The following is a 20,649-nucleotide window of genomic DNA, read 5'->3' as shown; positions in this document are numbered from 1 at the left end:
ATATATATAAAATGCCCATAACTGATCACATTGCTCTATGTGTAGTTGGTCCAACAAGGCTATAAGTAGGACTATTACTTCCTTTCTGCTACACTTCTCTTATAATAGCAGTAATTTTATATAGCTATGTGTATACAGACATAATTGTTAACAATATACAAAAGTTGAGCTTTCCTACTATTTTTAGATGAGAGTAGTATGTTTCGATCAACCAAATCTCTGCTATAAAGATAACAGTAGCCTTTTTTTTTTTGGGGGGGGGGGAAGGGGGGCAATCACAGTACTCTTAAGCCTGCTGAGGGTCAGCTGGACACTGACCAAAGTTTGTCTCCCTGCCCCCCCCACATTTACAATGTTTATACCATCATGTATGGGAAAATTTTTAACTTAAATGAAAGAGTTTACATTTATGATTATTCAATTTCATAGAGCTAAATTTGGACCTGTAATTAGAATCCAAAGAGTTAAATAAATTTTTTTTTCAAAAGGAATATTCTCCCCCCCAAATAAAACCAAAAAAGGATCAAAATCAAGTTGTTTCCATTTATATATATAAACTACTTAAAAAAACATTTGGAAATTAGGCTTTAAAACTATTCGAAAAGTCTATAATCTTTGACCTATAGATTCCACTGTTAGGCATATAGCTCAAACAGGTCAAAGACAGAAAAAAAATGTCCAATATACACAAAAACATTAATAGCAATAGTTTTACAATAGTTAATAGAAACAATAGGAAACCACTGATTGGGAAATGACTAAAATTGTGATATGTGAGGGTAATGAAACATTATTGTGCCTTAAGAAATAATCAATGTGAAGAACTCAGAAAAATACCATGAAGATGTAAATTGACTAGTTCTGCATAAAGTAAGCAGAACTATGAAAACAATATGCATATGACTACTATATACATATATATACACAAAACTGAATATCATATAATTATAATGATAAAATCTAGTCACAGAGAAGAATTGATAAAATGTACTTCCTTCATTACTTCACTGTAAATGAATAGGCGTATTGATGTAAATACTGCATATACTAGCAGACGCTGTACATTGTTGATTGGTTTTGATGAACTGTCTTTTTTTTCTCCTTGTCTTTTTAAATATATATACAAAGGATGGCCAGATTGGGATGAAGGCGAGAAAGGGATTTATTCAGAAAGAGAAGCCTGCTACAATCAGCCTTCTTTATTTTGATGAGTTAGGAGCACTAAGAAATCTATCACAACAAAATGGGGTAAATAGGAAAGACAGAGCAAGATTTCATAAATCAATAATATTTTTTCTTTTAAAGTTTACATATCTGTATAATGTTTTCCAGAAAATTTTACAACTAAGTCACAGACTACAATGCTCTCTCCTAGAAGTAAACAGACCCAAAGTTATGGAATGATTTTCACACATGAATATTTTTCTATACTTGTCTCCTTTCCCTAACTCCAAACAGCACTAGACAAAGCCGTTTCTGGGGCTGACTTCCCACTTATTGACCAGCAGAGGGAGCCCTCTAACACTTCCATCATCATTTCTTCTATAGGGCAAAGAATCATGTTCTCAGAATGGTATTTGGAGTTACAAAGATCCTTGATATCATCTAGCCCGATCTTCTCATTTTACAAATAAAGAAACTCAAGCCCAGGGAGTTTAAGTGACTCATCCATGGTCACACAACCATTAAATGGCAAAGGTGGGATTTGAAATGAAGTTCCCAAATGCAGGGCTCTTTTCGGTTTCCCCACTACTGATATTCAGTTAAATTTTACCTCTTACAATCAATATCTTTTGTAGACACATCCCATGTTACCACTCCTCCTCTTTTCCTTTCTAGAATCCAACTCTTGACTAAAAAGTTTCTTTCCCCTTTTCATTTTACCTGTGAATTTTTTTTAAATCTCATTCAAATATTTAAGCGACTGTGGGAAAAGAAACAAAGTTTAGATAAATTGGTTGTCCTTGCTTGCATTACCCTCATGGGTAAATATACAAATAACTATAACATAAAATAATCCACAAATGCATAAGAGGCATGATCAAAGTGAGCTGTGTGATGGGAATGAAGAATGGAGGGATGAGAGGTAGAGGACCAAGGAAGGCTTACATAAACTGAGAGGAGGAGAGAAAGAAAGAATATATTGCTTGTGGTTGTTGGCATTTTTCAATCCTGGTCCAAATTAATGCCATTCAACAACTGACTGACACAAGCTTTCTTAGAATCTGAATGGTGATTTGATTATTATTCCCCAGACAAAAAGGAGAAATGAGGATAGAGATTAGAGAAGAGGATGATTAGAATGATAAAGCCTTACCAATTAGAAGCCCAGGGCTCCCAGCAAAGAACATAGAGGCGGAAAAAAGTAGCAAGATAGCCAAAAGAAGAAAGAGAGGAAAAAAAAAATATATATATATATATATATATATATATGTATGTATGTATATATATATATATATATATATATATATATATATATATATATATATATCCAGAAGGAAGGGAATAATATTATGTAGAGATTAAGAACAATGAGGACTGCAAAAGATCACTAGATTAAGGGCAATTCCAGAGAATTTTCAATGAGAAATACCAACATTTAGGTTGTGGGTAGGCATAGTATTAGCACAGAATATTATATACATTGCCAGCCCAGTTTTATCAAAATATTTTTATTATCAAATCTTTTTTTTTCAAATTTATCAAATATTTTTATTAAATGATCTCCTTTGTCCCAAAGGAGGCAGTGGGAGGTGAACTGCTTCACTATCAATACCAAAAAGATAACAATAAAAATCTTGAGGGGAAAAAAAAAAGGAATCCAATCAACATTTGCTAAGTACCTACTAAGTGCCAGGCACTGAAAAAGGAAGTGGTGGGGGGAGGGGAGGGAAAAGGGGTGTTACTCAATTTCACAATTAAGTTACTAGTAACCTCAGAGAACTTCAGTGGAACCTAAAACTACAAAGAGAATTCTAAAAAGTTAAGTAACTGAATGTTGTTGATGTCCTTTTGTTTGAAGACAACCAAAGTGACAGCACTATGCTAGAATCCAGTTACAATGTGTCCTACTATAGCTGATCAGACTAATAAAAGGTCAGAATGCTCTGCTACAGGTTGAACACAAATAGTCCATATGAACATTTGGGCTGACTTCTCTAATTTTGCGTATTTCATGTTTCCTTTGGGCAAATTCAATTCTGCTTTGCTCAGAGCACAGCACTTTCTCTTAAGATATGATATTTATAGAAACCTAATTTTGACAAATGGACATGAATGAGTAGGAGAAAATATAAAAGCACTACGGATACAAATGGAAAGGTAAGACAGTCCCTTCTCTCAAAGAGTTAACCTTCCAATAAAGGAAATAAAGCATATGGAAGGTTTCAGCTATAATTAAGATGGAGAAGTTCCATTGCCCTGAAGGTACAGGTGCAAAGCAGATGGCAATCTCTTTAAAGTCATTTTCAATGACAAAACCATATATGTTTTTGATGCTATGTTTTTTTTGGGGGAAAAAAAAAAACCCTTGGTTTTTTTGGTTCTTGATAGCTGCGACTGTATTACCTGCAGGAGCAGTTTGCCAAGTTGTCCTTCCACAAAAAGTTATGTATGAGAATGTCCATTTTATCAAGGCAATGGAATGTTAAGTTTAGAAACGGAATTAAACAAAGAACCAGTGTCAACCTCTAAAGCCCTTTACAAAAATCCAAAGTCTCTAACAACTTGATAATTAAGCCTGCTTTTCCTCAAGTATGAATTTAACACAGGATACTTTTATTAAACTTCAATTTATCCAATTGGATAAATTATCCAATAATTTATCAATTATCCAAATAATAATATTGCAGTGATGTTATTTTGTTTTTCAATCATATATTATATATATATATAAAACATTTATATATAGAATTATAGCTAGTTTTTAAATGAATGACCCACTGTCTAAAGGAAAATGAACTCTAATTTCCAATCAAATGAATTACAAATAAACTTGAAATACATCTTGTTCAAAAATTAAGGTCAACTAGTACTCAAACCTAATTCATAACTTCAGTATTATCTTTCTTTACTGTCCCTTCACTCCAGATGCTTTAATAACAACGATAATAATAATACACATTTATATACTATTTGCCAAATGTTGTGCTAATCACTTTACAATTATTACCTCATTTGATCCTGGGAAGTAGATGCTATTATCCCAGCTTTACAAAGCAAGACACTGAGGCACAGAGGTCAAATGATTTACCAGGATTGCATAATCAGAAGTATCTAAGTATATATTTCAATTCATGTTTTCTGAATTCAGGTCCAGCATTCTATCTACTGCACTATCTAGCTGTTTATATATTCATATTCATCCTTTTATATATGTGTGTGTATATATATATATATCCTTTTCTCTTTACTCCTACACACTTAACTCTAGTTCAAATCTATCACCTCTGACCTAGACTATCACATCAGCTCCCTAATTGCTCTGCCCATCCAATCCATCCTTCACATAACATCCAAAGCAATCTCCTTAAAAGTTTCAGTCTGTTCTTGTAATTCCTTACTTAGTAAAATCCAGTAATTCCCTATTACATCTAAGATCACATAAACTCTTTTTGGCATATAAAACTCTTCACAATCCATATATCACCTTCCATTCATAATACACTCCACACAATTCACACTAGCTTACATATAAAGATCTATCTCTCATTTTTGTATGGGGTCCCTCAAGGATGGGTGCTCTCCATAACTCACCTTCACTTCTTGACTCCCTGGCTTTCTTCAAGATTCAACTGAAGCACCATTTGAAGCAAAAGGCTTTACCTTGGTCTCTTTAGCTGCTAGTACTTCCCTTCTAGGATTTTCTTGTATGTATATATGTATTTATCTAGAGGTACATAGATATATCCATATATCTATTTACATACATGTTGTCTCTTTTATTAGAATATATACATATTTTCCTGAGGCAATTGGGGTTAATTGACTTGCCCAGGGTCACACAGTTAGAAAATGTTAAGTGTCTGAGACCAGATTTGAACTCTGTTCCTCCTGACTTCGGAGCTGGTGCTCTATCCATTGGGCCACTTAGTTGCTCTAGAATAAATCTTAAGAGTAGAGACTGTTTTCATTTTTTCTTTATATCCTCAATGCTTACCTGATAAAGTATTAAGTAGATAACAAATACTTGCTGATTGATAGGAAGTTTTCCCTAACATCAGCTTAAATTTGCCTTTTCTACATAGTAGTTCAGCCCTGTGGAGCAAAATAGAAGCAAAATCATTCTTCCACATGGCAGGCCCATCAAAAACCTGAAGAATGCTTTCAAATCCCATACTACCCTACACTCCACGTGGTCCTCAGGCATTTCTCTGTTTAAAACAACCTCAGTCTTCATATGACACAAACTCGAAGTCTTTTATCAGACTAGTTGCCCTATTCTGGATACCTTCCAGTTTATCAAACTCCTTCGTAAGTCATGATACATAGGACTGAATAGTTCAAAAGAAGGTTTAATAAGAGCAGAGTACAGAGGGATTCCTTATTCCTTATTCTTCCAAAATTATGTCTCTTTTTAATGCAATTTGAGTTTGCATTATTTTTTCTGGCAGCCATATCATAATGCTGACTCATACTGGGCTTACAGGTCACTGAGACTTCTCCATCTTTTCAGAAAAACTACCCATCTAATCATGTCTCCTCAACTGTTTCATATCACAGTGTCAGTACATTTACCATACGGACCACAACAATATATAAGATCATGTAACATTTTCCAGCCCATATCATTTGAACCTAATACTGTCTTTCAAAGTACCCTAGTTTCTGAATTTTGAAAAAGGAGATAAAAGACTTTTGTTTCCATCATTCAGTCCAAAGATGGCATTGCCAAAAAAAGAGCCAATGAATCCAGATTAGACTTTTTTTTTTTTAAAGTATCCTATACTTACACAAAGAAACAAAAATTCATTCAGTCAAATGGGGAGTATCTTCTTAGAAAAAAAAAAAAAAGACGTGTGTGGTTCAAGAACAGGAAACAAAACAGGGCATAACATTGTTTTTTCATTAAACTACCATGTTAGATACTATTTCTGCATCTCAATAACAGAAAAAAAAAAAAAACAACAATGTTATAAGAGAAATGAAGCTATGTTATAATAACATTAAAAATGTTATTAAATACCAGAAAGATTTAATTTCTCCTGGTTTAGACCTCAAAAATAAAAAATACAAAAATCATGAAGAAATCCTAAAACAATCTTTCTTCTGAGTTAAAGAAAAGAATGTCCAAAGCTATTCTTAGTATTCTTACTATCCTAATACTCATCTTTAATGAGTAAAGTAGATAAAATAAGTCAATTTTTTTCTACTTAGCCAAAATTTAAAAGAAAGATGGTATATACAGAGAACATTGAACTAATAATCAAGTTACTTGGTTAACTCCTGCCATACTTTTCAGCTATGTAACCAAGACCAAAAGCATTAGCTCTCAAAAGGACCTATTTTCTCCTCTTTTTAAACACATGTTGGACTAAAACAAAGGTTAACTTTTTGTGTGTCATATCAAATGACATTGTGAAATACTTTTCATAGTGCATGGCTAATAGTAGGCACTATATAAATGATTATTTCCTTCCCTTCTAATTTTCCTTATAGATCACTAGTTTGGTGAAAATTATGGGATCCTTCTTAGAATGTTTTTAACAACAACAATAACAACAATAACAAAAATGTATAGTTGTAAGAAAATAATGATGCATTTTTTTCCCTAAGTTCATGGCTTCCTAAAATCTATCCATAGATCCTAGGATAAGAACTCCTTAACCAAACAATGCCTTACGACCCTTCCAATTCTAAAATTCTACATTACAATACTTTAATGAAAATTTTGGTATTTATTATGAAAATTTTATGAGTTTTCTAAGAAGCTTTATTACTAAGATTCTTATTTGTTCTTTTATTCTTCCATTGCCCACCAAAAGAAAAACTGTATTTAGCTTACAATAAATGACACTCGTTTGCCAATAAAAGTCTAGCTATTAAAGGCAGAGCTGGGCCTAACCACAGAGGCAACCAGTATGTCAAGTGTTCAATAATTTGGTCACTATCCATGTAAGAACAATTTCTGAGAGTTGTTGAAGTAGAAACACACAATACAACTGAAACTTAGTTACCCAGCAGATTCTGAAAGAGTTCAGCTTAAAAATAAAACAAAACTAAATGGAAGATTAAATAATATGCTTAGCCTTCCTTTAAGAAAATCCTAATACAAAAATGCAAAACTATGAAAATTTACTTTAATAATTCTTTTACAGTATTTCTTTAAAACTGCAATCTCCTATTCAATTTATGCAGAATATACAGTCTTTTTGCTCATTTTAATTTTTAAAATAAATTTTTATTGATGTCTTTTGGGTCTTTATTTCCCCCAAACATCATTATAGTTATCAAATATTCCCCCCTTTCTCCAAAGACATACTATATAACAAACAGTATTTTTAGAGAGGGGAAAAAAATCAGCACAATTGATATTCATTGAAAAACACCTGAAATTCTACTCTAGTTTTTATTTACATGTATCTTTAATTTAACAAGGCAAGGCCAGGTTTACTTTGTCAAAATTGTATTATTCCTATATTCACTGTTTTTTTCAAGGATATTCAAAAAATGAAGCTCTAACTGAAGAATAAATAAATATTCTCTGAAAACATTCTGAAACCATGCAATGGGTTATGCCTGTGAACTTCCCAAGTTTCTGAATACTTATTATTGGTTTGGTGGTATCCTATCATCTCTCTTCATTTGAATCTTGCTTCATCTTTACAATTGTTATATTTACTTTTTTTTCTTTTTGATATCATGTAGTTGTTCTTTCCGTTACATTGTTTCGGCTTTTTGTATGTTTTTCTTGGCTCTACTTCCTTCAATTTGTATCAGTTCATAAGAGATCTTTCCATTTTCTCTGTTTACCACATACATCATTTCTTAGACCACAATAATATTTCATTACCTCCATGTATCATAATTTGTTCAGCCATTTCCTGATCAAAAGATATCTACTTTACTTCCAATTTTTTGCTTTCACAAAAAGTGCTGCCACAAATATTTTACTATATATGGGGACCACGCAAGTTTTCAAACTAAGATACCTATATTCTTCCTCTGCCTTTTTATATTTATATATATATATATATATATACACACACACACACACACATATATACACACACACCCATATACATATATGTTGCTTGAACAGTGCCATGTAGCCAATCAAGTAAGTTCATCAATATATATGTCATGAATGAGTGTAGCAGATGGACAATGAGATGGGAAAAGGCTAATGGGAAAGATCATGTTGGGACTCCATTTTAGAAACTACACAATTCTTTTTAATGTCTTAAATACTCATATTTCTATCATCAATACATCTCTCCAAAGTAAATAATGAAACAATTTAGATGAATAAAAATTACAAATAATTACAAAGGCAAAATTAAAATATATATGGTATACATAATTAGACAGCAAGTAGTAATCAATAATGGTGAATACATACCCACACCAGTGGTACAAAAGGTATATATAACTAGAAAAGGAACTCCATATGGAGTCTGAAGAACTATTTGAATCTGGATTCTGCTACTTATTACTTTGGCCTTGGGCAAGCTGTAAGAGTCTCACTTTCCTTGTCAGGAAAGTGAGGCTAAAATCTATCTTTATAAACTTTATATATCTTATACAGAAAATGTGTGTTTGTCTTTTTGCAAGACAAAAAAGACAAGAGAAAGGCATCTACTACATTACAAATGTCCTTTATACAGACCCAGATAGGAAGGCATAGAAAGGATTTCAAAGAGAATTAAGTCAGCCCCAAAGCCTCATAGTCCAAAATATCAGAGACTGTGAAAGGCACAATAACCAAGATGAAGCTTAGCAGTTTCTCATCCCCCAAACCATTTTTGATGTGGGTTCTCCACACCATTTTTTAGTCCTTGCCTAAGTCTATCTGATGAAAGCCATAGACCCCCTCTCTTATGATAATGTTTTTAAGTGCACAAAATAAAATATATAGAATTATTATAAAATAATCTATACTAAAATTCAGTAACCAAATTTACCAATCCCAGCTTAAGAATTAGTTTTAATGGGAAATCATATATTGAGAAATTATTCTGAATATTTGTTAACTCATAAAAAAGGTTTTTTTAATAAAATGGCAGCAACCAAGCTACATGCTTATGTTAAGAAACCAAAGTTTGAAAATACATATTTTATACTTTTTAGGATCCCATTGAGCAATGTTATCAAATTAAAATAAAAAGATATTGACTTAGAAAAACACAAATTAACATTATTTTGTTAAATATATTCCAATTATATATTAATAAGGTTTAGGCCTCATTCAGTTTTTCTGGCTTCTTGAAGATAAGAGGCAGTGACTAAGATATCTCAGCATAGAGCATCTTTAAATACCAAACATTCTGTAAGACTGACAATCTTTAAATATGTTTACTTTTGAAGCACTCAAATATAGAAATTAACATACACACACACACACACACACATACACACACACCATACAATTTGCCACAAGACAGAGGAAGTAAAAAAGTTTTAACTGTTTCCTGTTAAACTAAACTTGAAACACAATGAACTGCTAGTTTAATAGAATCTAGTAGATTATGTGATACCTTCATACCCTATAGACTTGAATGAGATCTTTTGAGGAATAGTCAAAAGGGAAGGAAAAAACTGCTTAATTGAAATTAATTTCTAAATCAATCAAGATTACTGATGCTAGTTTGAAAGGGGAAAAAAACGAAATAAAGATTTTAAAAAACATCCAAAAAACCTGTGTTAACCTAATGTTAATGTAACAGGTAAGTTGAGTTTGCAAAAAAAAACATTCTATCCTACAGACTTCTAGAATGTTTCAATAGTATTCTAAGAATATCTGAACCAAATTTCCTTACCCCTTGTCTTGATTTTAGAAAATGAAAAAATACAAAAAGCAATGTAATAAACTATTACTAAAACAATGAGAATTGGTCTTAAAGATAAATTTGTCTTCTTTTTAAGTAAAGGTGGTCCCTCCTCCTTCCCTAAGAAAATACTGTGATGCCTCATAAAAATAATTCTGAGTACTTGAAGTTTATGGTATGCCAACAGAGAACAAGTTATGGCAGGTGCAAATTAAAAAGACTCCAGGTATACATCTGGCAATACATATCAAGATAGTTAAGGACTAACTAATGTACTTAAGTGAAGGTTGGTCAAGGTTGACCACCATGCCATAGGTTTTTGGTAACAGTTAAAGAAACTAATGAAAACTGAGACACAGAGGTACTGCAACACTGCATCAGAAGGTGTCCGATTATTATAGACTTCAATCTAAAAAGTACCTCAGATAGCAAATAATTAAATAATCCCAATTCCATTTTAAAGATAAGGTTATGAAGTGAACTGAAGTAACTTGTCGAAGGTCACATAAATCAGTGATGCAAGTTTGATTTGGACTAAGATTCTCTAATTCAAAATTACACCACAATATTGCTACACCAAAGAAATCATAGCTCCTTGAAATACTGAAGAGTCACTGTCACACCATCATAAAAATTCTTTTGGAGTGTAAATGCTTCATGTTTCAATAGCAATAGTCTCTAAACTATTATAGACACTTAGAGATGACTTCTAATGACCTCTTCTCACACTTGCCTTGCCCTTTGTTTGTGGTCATAATTTTAAAGTACTATACAAATAGGATATTTCATGCCATAATAGCAATGTCATAAGAAAAAAAGAAAATCAAAATAACAAGCATTTTCAGTTCTAAAACAGACTCAAGAAATATTTAAAATTCTCAAATGAAAATGAAGTTTAAATTTCACTTCAATGTTCAAACAAAACGCATAGTATTTTTGAGCTTGAGCTATAGGGCAATTTCACAACTTCTAAAACACTGGAGGCTTTTGTGACATACATAACCGCAAAACTATATAAATATGTAGCTAAGCCTTAGTGGAAAGATGACCAACTTTAGAACCAAAAGACCTGGGTTCAAATTCAAGTCAATTCTACTACTATATGACTTAAAGAATTTAAGATTTCCTCATCAATAAAAAGAAGACAGAAATATTTGCAATGATAACAATTCAATTGTTAAAAAGATAAAATTTTTATAATGTAAAGTGATATGTAAATCTATGTAAACATGTAAACTATCACTAAGTTTAGGAATATGCTAACATTTTTCTTGTACAAATTAATCCCTAAAATATTTTAAAAGCACATCATAGAAGAACTGAATATAATTTCCTTGGGAAGAGGTACCAAAAGAGTGCTGTTCAAACAATTCAAGTCAAGAATTTATATGTGTGTGTATGTGTCTGTGTATATATATATATACACACTTATATTCTTAGGTTTATTATTTTTAAACTAACAATTTCTGTATCATTTTTCTTTAACACTATGCTTTAGTAAGCAATATTGAAATAATATGTAACAAGTGCTTACATGAGATCTTTCTCTTTTTTTGACATTATTTCAAACAATTTAAAACTATTTTAAACATCAAGGGCTATGTCATATTTAGCATAATATGTAAGATGTCACAGAAGCATAAATGACTTGCCCAAGATAATGGTGCAAATTTGTATTTGTATTAAGAGTATAATTTACATCCAGGAATTTCAAGTGAAGTACTTAGAACCCTATACCACAATGCCTCAAAAACACATATACATGAAACAGAAACATCACATAGAGAAAAATGAAGAAAAAAATAATCCTAGTTTTAATTTCTTAATCACAAGTGTCCATGAATGTGAAAATTAACAGCCTTTGTTCCTACTGAAAAAGTCAAGCATGCTTGTAGAAATTAAAATACATCATTCCTTGGCACACACTAACGATTATAATGAAGCATTAAACCTTAGTTCAAACAAATATAATTAGAGTTGCCAGAAGAAATGCAAACAGAGCCTTAACTAATGACTTTGCTAAGTGGTCTTTCCCCAGCTAAGCCTCACCAAAGATGAGTTCTCACAAACACTAGGGAGCTGATTTAACAAAGCAGGAAAGCCCATGCCTGGAATGCTCTGAGTCTTTTATAATCCACTGTTTCCTTCAAAACTATGATTAAGTGTCACATTCTAAAAGAAGCCTTTTCTGATCCCCCAGTGACTAGTAGCCTCTCCTTTCTCCTTCCCCCAAATTATCTTTAATATATTCTGTATGTGCTTATATATGTATATTATCTTCCCCAAGAAAATATAAACTTCCTTAAGTACTGCCATTATGAACTTATTCCCCTAAGACTAGTATAGTGAAGATACCTAATTGTAGGCTTGTTGATGAATATTTCTTGGTAGAACTTAGTGTGATGTGTACAGACACACACACACACACGTACATTTTATTGATAATGAAACGTTAAAAAGCTAAAGAAGAATACTTCAAGATCAATCTCCATATTATAAGTAAAGAGCCACCTAAGGCATGACACATGGAGTCAGTGGCAGAAAGGAGAATCATAACACACACAAAATATATACTGTAATCACAGAAGAAAGAAGTCACCCAAGAAAGATACTATATAAATTAGCATTTCAAATCCTAAAAACCAGTTCTTCCTTTACCATTCCAGATAGCATTTCATCTCTCTCCTTGCACTTTTTTGGCTTTGGAGAATAATACTTTCCTAATTTCTCCCCCAAACTCAATAACTACAACTGTTTCCTTCACTGACTCCTCATCTAATCTTATCGAACAATTGGCTTTTCAAAACTCTTGATTATTTTCTCTCTACTTCATATATAGAACTCACTGTGAAGTGCAGTTAATTATACCTTTACAAACTCTCTCATATTCACCTTCCTCCTTTTATTCCCATATCTACCACCCTAATAACATCTTCCAAGACTATTACAACAGTCTCCAAATATAGGTCTTACCACTCTCTTTTCCAAAATATCCTTCAGTTGACAGACTAAACTTCCTTATGTGACTATTTTGCCATGAAAATATTTTGTGCTTAACCTGTCAGGAGATCTTTCTTCCTATTACCCACTAAACACATGTCAAACTCCTCTGGCAACCCAGGACCTTTAGACCATACACCACTGAGCTGTCAAAGTGGTCTTTATAAAATCTAAGTCTGACTAGATTGCTCTTCTATTCAATAAACTTCATTGGTTCCCTAATGCCTTCAGAGGCATAAACATAAAACATTCTGACCTTCATAAATCTTTCCAGTTTTTTTAGACCTTACTCTCCCTGTTTACTGTGTGTTCTAATTATTCTGGCTCTAGCCTCCTTGCTATTGGTCATACAAGATATTCTATCTCCAGACCTCATGTATCTTCACACATTCATGAGCTGTCTCCCATGCCTGAAGCGTCTCTCCAGGATTACTTGGCTCTCTTTAAGTTTCATCTAAAATCCTACTGTCTATAAGAAGCCTTTTCCTGTCTTCCCTAAAGTTAGTGACTTTCCTCTTGGATTATTTCCAATTAATCCTGTTTATATTTTGTTTGTAAATAGATGCCTCTATGCTGGTAGTGAACTCAACTCTTGCTGCAAGTGGAACCAATTTGTCCAACCTTATTTCTTATTACTTGCCTTCAAATATTCTATGATTAAGTCACATCAGGCTGTCCTTCAAATGTATCCTATTCCTTCACTTTTTGTATTCCTTAAGCTTGTAAAGTCCTCCTTTTCACCTCTTTACCATCTGATTAAAAACCCAACTAATAAAAGGATCCTCTGATTTCTGCCCCTGGAAAAAGTAAAAACCTTTGGACCTTCCCATTGCTTTGCAGTTCTTATAATGGTATTATATTTATTTGAGCATGTTTTATCCTCTATTAGTCTATACTCTAAAATGGTTAGGAATGCTTTACCTAATATTTGTATCTTGAATTGAAAGAGCAAAAATAAACCAAAAAGTTGACAATTCTATCAATGGCAAAAAAAAAAAAAAAATTAGTATCAATATAGACAGCACGGTATAATGTAAAAAGCACTGAAGTTGATGTTCAGATCTTTTCTTACATGTTCTCTTAACTATATGCTCTTGGACAACTTATTTAACTTCTATGGGTAAAAAGTTTCTTTCTCTGTAAAATGGTGGGGCTAGATTCTTGAGTTCATTCCAATACTCGGATCTATGATGCCACATTATTACACAGATATAAGGAACAATAACAACAAATGCTATGTAGACAACAAGGTTGATTTATTTTTACCTGCAAACTAAACCTGTTATGTTTGTGAGTTGTAATTTCATTGGTGAGGGAACTGAAAGTGAAGGAACTCTTTCTACCAAAACAAATCAACTCCTATTCTGTAATTTGTAGATCTAAGAGGGGGTTGCCTGGCAGACTGAGGTTAATTGGCTTGCTCAAAAGGACAGAGCTAGCATGTTTCAAAGATGGAATTTGAACACAGCTCTTGAATGACACTCAAGATAGCTTTCTATTCATAACTTCCTCAAAGTCTTCCTCTAAGACTTATAAGTCTTCCTCTAAGGTCTTATAAAAATGTTTATTTATAATATTTTTATCAAATACAAAGCAGCATGTTATACAAAAAGCTGACTCTCACCCACCTACACAAAATAAATATCAATACTTTGCACTGGGAAAGAAATTAATTACAGGCCAATTTTCCTGAAAGCTAGGGAGTATAATGAATGGTGAGAATTCAAGAACTTGACAAAAGTAATTTACAAGTAGACATTTCAGCAGAAGACTCTACCAATTCAAGTGAAAGGATTATTTTTTCAGCTTTAATTATTTTATGATGACCCAAATTACTCATTTTGGTCAAGTAAATGGTCACAGAATTTGAAACAAACTACTGAGACAGGATGGAAGTCTGGCTACACTCAAAAGCTTGAGGTACATAATTTTATACTCTAGAGAGCTTAGTCTCATACATTCTTCTATGAAGCACAATTGTATCATATTTTCTGAAACTTAAGTTTCACAGGATTAGGGCTGAGGGAAGGGAGAGAGCTAGAAGAGAGAACACCAAATACTAGCTCACTTTGAACAAGTTAGTGTATCAAAATAATATCTAGTTACTCTTCTGATGTATGAATACATGCATGATACATGCATAAATGTGTATATATAAGTATGTATATATACATACGCATACATAGTCATGTACATACATAAGACTCTATATGCATATGTATATATTTTAGTATCACCATGTTCTGTTTTCATTTTAAAGACGAATAAATTTTTTTAAAAGGATAAATATACTTGGGTCTTTTTAGAGACTGATTCCACCATCGCTTCCAATTTTTTTTGGTAGTAATGAAATAAAACCACAGCTTTTTAGTTATCGAATAAAAAAGACTTGTTAAAGAAAAAAAAAAAGAAAATAAGACTTAATTTTTTAAAAAAATCCCAACACTTTTGTCTGTCCAATTAATAAGCACTAACTGAAAAGAGAGGAGTCCAAAATTGCAGAGAATAAGGTGGGAATAGCCCCCCCCCCAAAAAAAAAATCAAGATTTCTAGGCGAATGAGTTTTTCATTCCCTAAAGAAATATTATTTGGTAGAAGGATATCTCTGACGGGGCGGTGAGCCGCAGATCAGACAAGATAGAATTCTCTAGCACAATTCTGAGAGGAGGGGCCTTATTTTAATCACATTTTTTCCCTTTAAGCCCACCTGCAGAGGAGCGAATGGGGCGGGAAAAGAGGGAGGCACAGAAAAGTAATGATGAGGGAGAACTCTCAGAACCCGCACCTGCCTCCTCCTCGCACACATTCTCTGGGCAGTAAGAGGTGCCGAGCCCACCCAGCTCCGTGGTCCTCCCAAATGCCTGGGATGGGATGGAATCTAGGAAGAGCAGCAGAAGGACCCCGGGTGTGCAGGAGGGTCCCGGGATGGTAAAGTTATAAAGACGGCGGAAGTTCTTGGTTTTCAATAGTTTCTCCGCCTCCGCCCTTCAGGAAAAAGAACGAAAACACTTGGGCGAGGGCACAGTCACTAGCTAGCTCCCTGTCTTCCTCCTCCTCTCCAAATCGGCCCGGTCGTCTTACTGGATCGAGAAACTGAAATAAGTCAGTGCCCAAAAGTGTCAGCGCCGTCAGATGGGAAGGGGAGTGTTACTGGGCTGGCGCGCTTCGGGAATAGTGGAAAGGTCTGGGGAGGGGGCACGACTATCCCTAAGGGATACCTGAACTCCCCCCCACCCCCCGTAGCCGCTTACCCTGGAGGGACCACCTGTCCCCGCTGCACACACAGCTCTAGCACCACTCCGGCCCGCTCCGACTTCACCCTGCGCTCCGCCAACCGCTGAGTCCGGCCACAGCCGCCGGCCTCGGGGCAAGGCGAGGGCTCACCGCGCTGGTTCCCGCACAGGTGGGGGCTTCCCTCTCCGCCGCCTCCCCCTTCACCCTCTCCTTCCCCGGCTCTCCGGCGCGTGTTGCAAGGCGGCAGTGCGCCCGCCTCCCCGCCAGCGGGAGGCACGATGGGGAGACACACAGCCAGCACCGTACCGATCTGCACCGCCGTGCCGGCCGCCACCTTCCACTCCAGCAGCCTCAGCGGCCTGGGGCCCGGGCAGCGGATCTCGGTCACGGCAGCCGCCAACGCCGCAGGGCCCTCAGCAGAGCCGGCCCGGGCTGTCCCCTTGGTGGTGGTGGCAGCTGCAGAGTCCCCTACGCCGCCGCCGCCGCTGCCGCTGGAGTCCGCCGGCGCCTCCATCACCCTCCCGGCCGCGCGTCCACCGGGCCCGCTCCCCTGCTCCTGCGCCGCCGCCTCTAGTTCCCGGGGGCTGGGGGGCAGCAGGGCGCGCGGGTCGGGTCGCTATGGCAACGAGCTCGCCGCCGGCTCGAGACCAGGAAGCGAACGGGGGGTTAGCCCTCCCCCAAAGGGGGAGAGGGGAACTGGGACTTCAAGGAAAGGGAGGCGGAGTGGAAGGAGAGATTAGAAAGAAGGTGTGAGAAAAAAAGTAGTAACTGTTCCTTTAGGAGGGGGTCAGGATTGGGAGGGAGGATGGAACACGGAGGGAGAAGGCAGAGCCGTACGCGCTTGCGTATTCAGGGCCCGGCTTCCATTTAAAGCAACAGTAACGCGGAAATCCCAGCGTCTCTAGTGTAGGGCAGGGCGGAGGTGGTTAGTTCAGCTCTTCCCGCCCTGTGCTCAGCGAGTCACCTCGCGCCAGTTCCCCTGGTTCATGACTACTTCCTGGAGAGCGTGCTGAGCTCACGGAGGGGAGAGGGCGTGGCCAAGGGGGCGGCTTCTCACGTGCTTCCCCCAGACCGCGTGTGTGTCTGTGGGCGGGCGGCCTGCGTGTAAACACTCGTACGCGCACACGCACGCGGGAGGGCGGGCTACGGAGTACCGGGAGCTAGGGGAGAGCGGCCGCGTGAGCAACTGGTACCGGAAACGTCCGAGCACAAAACAGCGGAAGCGGTTATGCTGAAGCCCTCGTGGTTACCCGCTGAATGTCCGCTCGCATGAGGACTACGAATCCCAGCATGCAACTGTTCCCAGCGGCGTCTGTGGAAGCTGGGCTGACCGACTACTGGTCCTTGTTGATTCTTCCGTAGCGGTTGGATGCTGGGACTTGTAGTCTCTTGGAAAACGGGTCCTCCCTACAAAAGGAAGTTCTTTGCGCTTGCGTATTCAATGCCCTGGGACCTTCGTGGAGAGCCCTCCTGCGGAAAGAAATTGTAAAAGCATCCCTCGGTCCCTTGTTACTCTTTGATCTCTTATTGAAAGCTGTCTGGGAATTAAAAAATGGACTTTCAAATTTCTGATTTGGATTGGGAGTAATAATGTAATGCGTGTCCCACTTTTCCTCTTGTTTCCAAGTTAGAACTCCAATACTAATGGAGATATTTCCTAGACAGTTAAACTTCTTCCACAGTGGAAAGGTTTTACCATAGTTTCAGGAGCTATTTACATTCTTCTCCCTTCTGTTTTAGATAATACTGGTGACTCATTCTGCTAATGAATCCATCTTTATCACAAAATATTCAGCAACAGAATTCAGAAAGAGGTTTCTAGAGGGAACGGAGAATCCAGTTGCAGCTGGAGAAACATTAATTAAAACTGCTGAGTACCAGGCCTTATGCTGAGAGGGCTAAGGATACAGAACAAAGGAAGCAGTCTCTGCCTTTTAGTAGTCTGCATTTGTATATGCTTATCAGCCTGAAAAGGAAAGTCCACCTCTGTAGCCTCGGGACTGAGCAAATTAGGCAATTGCCTGATTTTTTTTGCAAATCTTGTAATGATTTAGGCATACTTAGACGGAAAAGATAGTGTGTGGTAGTTCACTCTTAGTGATTTTTTTTCTTTGAGTTAAATTCTTCGATGCTCGTCTTTTTAAAAATGCTAAGCCTAATTAGAACACTTTAGTTAGAAAGCACTTTTCGCATTCAATCGAAATCAAATGCTTTGAGGTCTATCACCTTTGTGCGAATTCCTTGTCTAGGAGAAAGAAGTAGGGGGTATTACTAAAAGAGGTGGAGAGTGCTGCAAGACAAACTTCCCATTTTGCAGTTTTACCTGGCAAATTGCCATCTAAAACATTTTCCTTCCCTGCTCTTTCCCTTATGCATCTTCTTTTTTGCTCACGTAAGGCAGAACTGTCAAACTCGTTGGCCACATGTGTTCAGTAAAACTCCCGAATGCCGAGAGCAAATCAAATAAAAATGTAATTAGGAAATGTTTAACAAAATAAATAAAAATACAACATAGTTAATTTACAGTTTGGAAATCAATAGGCGACCCCGCAGGGATCCGTTTTTATTTGAGTTTGACACCACAGATGTCAGGCACAGTTTTTAAAATGTTCTCCCTTCACTGCCCTCACCTTCACCTCAACCTTTAATGGAGAGTCGAGAAAAGAAACCCCTAGCATCTAGCATTTAGGCATGCCAATTTAGCAACTCCCCATTCTTGGGACACCCAAACAAAAGTGAATTTTCAGTACCTCCAGAGGGCCCTCTTGCAAGGGGCTCTTCTCATCGCAGAATGAAGGAGACACCCTAGATTGCCAACTGCCACCCACAACAGCCACCCCTGGGCTGCCTAGGGCTGTGGAACCTTCTAGGGTTCTTCTGGCCCTGATGTTCCAGTCCCTGCTACTGCTCTAAAGATGTCACATCTGCCAGACCAGATCCATCAAAAACAGGTCCTGGTCCCAGCCCCTAAGTAGCCTTCATTCAGGAGGTGGACTACAGGTGCAACACAAGTAACAATTAACAAAGTAATAGATAGTATGTAGTTAAGGAATAAGGGGGAGGGGTGGGAGGAGAACAGAAATGAGGAGAGCCTGGAAGTATCTTCAAGCAAGTATAAATGATACCTTAGAATGAGACATTGTTTCTCAACTGTGCATCAGACAGATTGACAATATATTTTTACCTAGTAAGTAAAGTTTTTACAACAAAAGACTTTTGTTCCATAAAATTGATAAACTTTTTTTAAAAAACTATTTATTTTGTTCATTCACTTCTGAATCCTTTTCTTGTCAGCTTTGGTTTCATCCTCCCCCCAATCAGGGGTTTTTAAGCTGGAGTTGATGTTCATATATATGTTCATAGATTCATATATGTGTGTGTGTTTATATCTGTAAGTACACATATGTGTATGTGTGTGTATATGAATAACTCAATTTCATAGAAGTTATTTCAAATTTCAGAGAAGTTATAAGTAAAGAATTTAGATATTGTAATATTTTGCACTAAAGTAATAAATTCTGGGTTGTGTTGGAAAATAATAAAACTGCCTCTTCTCCAAAAATCCTCTGGAAAGTTAGTGATTGTCTCTTGTCAGAACTAATTACCTTTGGTATTTTGTTCTTAGGAATGAATACCTTGCTCCAAGTGTATGTGTCTGGGAAAGAAATATTCTTGCTCCCCTTCTTGTTGCATAAAAGCTTGTGATGACTATGTGAACCATTGCTTAGGAATTGGTGGAGAAATCAGTCTTGTTTTCACATCCTCAATAAAGTAGGGAAAGGCAATATTACTAGTAGCTTTCTAAAATGTCAGACTCACAAAGGGCATTTAATCTGCTTACATTTACAGAAAATATGCCATAAATTGAATCTATCTTATGCTATCTTACTATCTTCTTAGAGCCTGCCAAGTTTCATCAAAACTTAATTATTTATAAATGTATTCTCCACCAAGAGGACAAAAAAATGGAAGAGACTAAGCAATAAGGTTAAAAATACAGGCAAATGACTTCTGTTTAATAAATGAGGAAACTAATATAATGCAGAATTTAATACAATGATTAATTGAAAAAATATATATAATAAAACTATAATTAATAAAATATCTTTTAAGAAAAAAAATAAATGAGGAAACTGAGATTCAGGAATATGAGTTGTTTAAGGTGGTGTGGTTAATAGGGGCAGAGGTAAGATTTGGGCATTCCTGGTATGAAGAAATGGGAGCTAGGGAAGATAATATATTTACTATAAGTTAGTGGCTGAATCAGAGCATTCATTCAAAGATCTTCGTCACATACAAAAATGTTCACAACATCATTTTTTGTGATATTAAGAAATTGGAAATAAAATGCTTGTACATTGATTGAAGAACAGCTAGACAAATTATGGTGAAAGAATGTAAAATATTGTTACTCTACCATAAGGAATGA

At 36.1% G+C, this 20,649-nt stretch overlaps 1 protein-coding gene across 2 annotated transcripts in view; it reads right to left on the bottom strand.

The window, feature by feature from the left end:
* The window catches only part of CTDP1 (CTD phosphatase subunit 1), a 151,921-nt gene extending 135,103 nt beyond the window's left edge, over positions 1 to 16,818 (bottom strand). The window contains exon 1 of one of the 2 annotated variants that reach the window (XM_051970560.1): positions 16,238 to 16,818. In XM_051970560.1, the coding sequence (XP_051826520.1) occupies positions 16,238 to 16,734 (497 nt within the window). In that variant the 5' untranslated portion in view covers positions 16,735 to 16,818. The remainder of the gene's footprint in view (positions 1 to 16,237) is intronic. The other variant, XM_051970559.1, reaches the window with a different exon arrangement.
* Positions 16,819 to 20,649: the final 3,831 nt, after the last annotated feature.

This window comes from Antechinus flavipes, chromosome 1, assembly GCF_016432865.1.
Source record: "Antechinus flavipes isolate AdamAnt ecotype Samford, QLD, Australia chromosome 1, AdamAnt_v2, whole genome shotgun sequence".
Taxonomy (NCBI): Eukaryota; Metazoa; Chordata; class Mammalia; order Dasyuromorphia; family Dasyuridae; genus Antechinus; species Antechinus flavipes.
This window is presented reverse-complemented; position numbering and strand designations above follow the sequence as displayed.